The sequence below is a fragment of the Benincasa hispida genome, chromosome 8 (genome assembly GCF_027475165.1).
Source record: "Benincasa hispida cultivar pf3 chromosome 8, pf3_genome.v1.1, whole genome shotgun sequence".
NCBI lineage: Eukaryota > Viridiplantae > Streptophyta > Magnoliopsida > Cucurbitales > Cucurbitaceae > Benincasa > Benincasa hispida.
The window spans coordinates 29,647,161-29,651,867 of record NC_143485.1 but is presented as its reverse complement, the minus strand read 5'-3'; the positions used below and the strand labels follow the sequence as shown (position 1 = coordinate 29,651,867).

The 4,707-nt window shown below is 27.7% G+C and overlaps 1 protein-coding gene across 1 annotated transcript; it reads left to right on the top strand.

Annotated features, from left to right (window-relative positions):
• Positions 1–3,260: 3,260 nt before the first annotated feature.
• On the top strand, positions 3,261–4,305 carry LOC120084212 (protein PHLOEM PROTEIN 2-LIKE A9-like). The gene is made up of 3 exons (XM_039040108.2): positions 3,261–3,401; positions 3,511–3,602; positions 3,784–4,305. The coding sequence occupies exons 1-3, from the start codon at positions 3,336–3,338 to the stop codon at positions 4,175–4,177; spliced, it is 552 nt and encodes a 183-aa protein (XP_038896036.1). The 5' UTR covers positions 3,261–3,335; the 3' UTR covers positions 4,178–4,305.
• The last annotated feature ends 402 nt before the right edge of the window (positions 4,306–4,707 follow it).

Sequence of the window (4,707 nt, the reverse complement as noted above, 5' to 3'; positions counted from 1 at the left end):
ATAAAGCCAAGTCTACCAGCGATAGACTTTTAACGTTGATAGACTCTTATCAATGATATAGTCTATCACTGATAAATTCCTACCAATAATATGATATATCACGGATATACTATTTAAATTTGTTCATATTTATATATTTTTTTACATTATGTTATATCTTCTACTCCTTTGACTCTAATGTCTATATTTGCAATTGTCCCATAAATTAATAAGCAAAAAATTATTGATAGAAAATAAAAGTTAGCTATTGCAAATTTTTTAATTTTAATTTATTGATATGATAAATTGATGATAGACCACATGTTATGTGTAGCAAATACACATGGATAGAAAATCATTTTAAATATCGTTTTAACACTTTTACTTCCATTGATATATATATATAACTGTAGTCTAATTTAATTTAATATATAGTGCTCGTTTGATATCTAAAACTTGAATATCATTGACATAGTAATTTTAATTTAATTCGTTATACTGATTGTGTAGAACAGTATATAATAAACTTAAAAGAATATGAATGCATCCAATTACCTAATAGTATATAAAGTCAAAATGGGTCTTATATACTATAAATATCTTCTATAAACAGGGAATATCGATAATAAAGTAATACCAAAACCACCATGTAAAAAAACCAATGAAAAAAACCTACTATTAATAGATCACAATCAATGATAATTCTATCACTTATACATCTCTTAGTCAATGATATGAATATTAGTGATAACCTTCGGTTATTGATCGGTCTACTGCTAATAGACATCAACTAGTAATAGATCTATCATGGGTTGATATGGCTAAAAATAATGTTATATTCATTTGCAGATATTTTTACATTGTGCAAAATTATCGTATATGCAATCACACCATCAAAAATTAAAAACTTACTGACTGGATACCTATAAATATTATATCATTTAAGAGGAAAAAGAAGACATTATACATGTTTTTTTTTTTTTTTTTACGATATGTGGGGTACTGATCAAACCTTATTGATGGTACAAAGTTCATGTCAATGAAGCTATACTCGAGTTGGCAGGTTATATATGTTCTTTTAGGAATATTATATATGTTTTTTAACAAATACATTTTTTTTTCAATAATAGGTGGGGTAAGAAGAGGTCGAACCTCTAATTTTAAGGTTGATAATACAAACATATGTCAATTGAACAAAACGTGCTTGATATTAGTAAAAGTGTATGAACCTTCCCACCGGTCTCTCTTTTAAATATAATCTATGGACTAAAAATATAACATGATCATTGTTTATTAGATGAATTCTTTCTTGTCTTTTATTTTTAGTTCGCCATGTGTTTAAATTAGTTGAGCTATACCAGTTTCTTGTGAAGTAACTTCATTCAAGACGGATTCACTTATGTATGAATGTTATATATTTGCGATTATCCTTAATATTTATATTCTTAATTTATGTTTTAGTTCTTTTATTATCAATAGCTTTATTAATTTTGATTTTGTAGATGTAAATTCAAATCTAATTGAACATCAACAGGTTCAACCATCTTCATTGATGAAAAATAATAGTAGTTCTTATTGATATATATATTTTTAAAAATAGTTCTTATTGATATTTTAGTAAATTGAGAAAATTTACTAGTAGATCTTAGATTTTTTCGAGTAATGATCTTGATCTAAAAACTATAATTATTTATTATAGAAGTAATTTCAAGATCAAATACGCAAAAGATTTATTGAGAATGATTGATTTCATCGAATAGATCATGAAGTTTATTATGTAACAATTTTATAATATGAAATTCAGTAGAGAACAATTATGATATGTACAAAATTAATAGTCATTTATGATCTTTTTGTGAATTTTTTAAAGTACTTTGAATTTTTTTAAATAAATTTTTTGGATCCACCACTTATATCATATATTATTGTATGCAATATACTAATATGCATAGTATATAAAGCTAGCATCTACTTTTATTATTCCCTAAATTAAATTCACACACTTTATTGGTGCTTCGATCTCAGTGAATTTTATTTTTTAGTTCAAAATAATTAAATGATACCAATAGAAATTAGAGAACCGCCAAAGTGTAAGCTTTAAAAATTTTGACAAAAAAAAAAAAAAAACTTAAATCAATGTTAATTTAAAGTGATCATAGAGAGTCAATAGAATTTAAAAGAAAACCGAAAACCAATTAAAGTGAATGGAATTTTATCAAGAGAATTTTATTTTATTCTTTTTACATTGTGAAATTGGAAAATAGGAGTTTATATACAAGATTCATACTTTGTTTGATCCAAAATGATAAAAGCTAATAGAATTTTGATAGATTTAATTATATTAATAATTTAATAAAAGAAGTATTCAATTTCTTTAAAATGAAAATCAAATTGAAAATAAACGTTCAAAAATTAATCTCATATGTAACATTCATGTATTAATAGCTTATCAACATTTATTCAAAACATGGTTATTTGGATGAATTGAGTTCATGAAAATGTAATAAAAACATTATACTCGAAAACAAATAAATAAGGATTCAGATTATGCAAAAATAATAATAATAATAATAACAAATGCACAAACTCTGTTGATTCTTAAATTTTCTATATGAATAATAAACTTGGTGTACATACATTAACACTTTTGATAGTGTGATTGGAATCCAGCGTAGGAACACAACATTGACTGTAAATACATAATTGGTAACTTATTTATCAATCGAGACTCAAAATTGCTATTTTAACGACGTAACTTTGCCACACAATTTATATATTATTAGCCTTTTTTCTTAAACTATAATAACAGTGAAAGATCCAAACCACGAACCTCTTGATCGCTGGCATATTTTACAGTAATTGCAATTGGTAGCATGTTTAGGGATAATAACGAAGTGTATAACATCATTCTAAAGAAATGTAAATATAGTAAAGTCTATCAATGATAAACTTAGATCGCTGATAGACTTTTACTAGCGATATGGTCTATCATTGATAAACTCCTAGTGATATGGTTTATTACTGATCGAGTATTTAAATTTTGTCATATTTATGATTTTTTTAAAATTATGCTATATCTGCTAATACTTTTGGTCTGATTGCTATATATACAACAGTTTCTATATTTTATGTACTCTATATTTCTGTTGAACTATGCTAGTTTTGGCATCTATACTTAACGAGAGAATCAATCTTTGTATATATTTTTTCCCAAAATTATTCCTCCATAAACTCTTTATAAGAAAAGAAAAATAAATACTCTTCGTAGCTATATAAAAAGCTTCATCACATCTCTTCTCTCACCATTATTTTCTAGAAAGGGAGAGAGCTATACTTGTTCAACTCTAGCATAAATTATGGTTGGATTTTCCTATTCATCACCTCATTCCAATGGAGATCCAAAGGCAATAGAAAAGATCAAGGTATACATTAGAAACTTCCGTAAATCTAAACCTTCATTAATAATTTCCTTCTACATACCATTAATCTTAATATCTTACCATATAAGTTAACTCAACTTAATTTTCACAGAACAAAAGGACAATAATTTATCCTAATGGCTTCACCATCACATGGGGCAACGACAATCGTTATTGGCGCTTGCCTCCTCAATCTTCCAATCCGTGAGCCACCATAATCATTCTCTTTCATCATATTTATCTTCGTCGGTCTTTTCTTATTACAATGTGGACCGAGGACTAAACAACTCTTCAAACTTCATGCGTACTCTCTTTCTTCCAAACTTACTTTGAAGTCTTTAACAATATTTTCGTTAAAGCCTTATCTGAATTCATTACTTTGTAGGAAGGAGTCGAGTGCAGCAGCAGAGTTACTACAAGTGTCATGGTTGGAGGTGACATGTTGGACAGACAATGTGGAGGTCGGAAAAAGCTACAGAGTTGGGTTCAACCTTTCCATGACGGCCGCAGCGTTTGGATGGAAAGGATGTGAAGTTTACATAATGGCAAAGATTGGGAAGGCAGGCAAATATGTGTACAAGAAGGTGCGTCTTGACACTCAATGCTCTCATCAGAACAAATTCAATATGCCGGAGAATGATTTAATTATCACCGTGAACCCTCTGCCGAGCTCGCCAGGAGATCACCGTCTCTACTTCGGGATGTATGAGGTTTGGAGCGGGAGGTGGAAGGGAGGACTCAAAATCCACCACGCATTTGTTGAGAAGCTCGGGGACTAGAGCTCGGCGGATCGAAAAGAATTATTCAATATAACGGTCACTCTCAAAATGGAAATGTTTGAAATATTATGTAATAAAATATTGAATGTTGAGTATGAGAATAATATTATGGGTTTTTAAGGGTTGTTTGGTGTACAGAGTTTGTAGGCTTGATGGGCTTCAGGACTTGATAAACTCTCTAGACTTAACGATTGTTTTGACTAAACAAATCCACACTTTATCCTAAATCTCTCCATATAATATTTTAATATATTGATAATATTATTTTATTTGTGTTATTTCAAAACTAATGTTATTCTTTCTTTTAGGTATTAAATCTACGAAAATACTAAGGTCTCAATTTTATAGAAATTTCAATGAAAATATCGATACAATTTCAATTTTGATAGAAATTTATGAAAGAATTAGAAAAACAAAAAATTCAAAATATAAATTTAAATTTATAAATTAACATTTTATGATTTTTAAACAAGTTAATATCCTTGTTATTTACATTTTTTTTTTTTGTAAAGGTATTATAATTAAAGTGT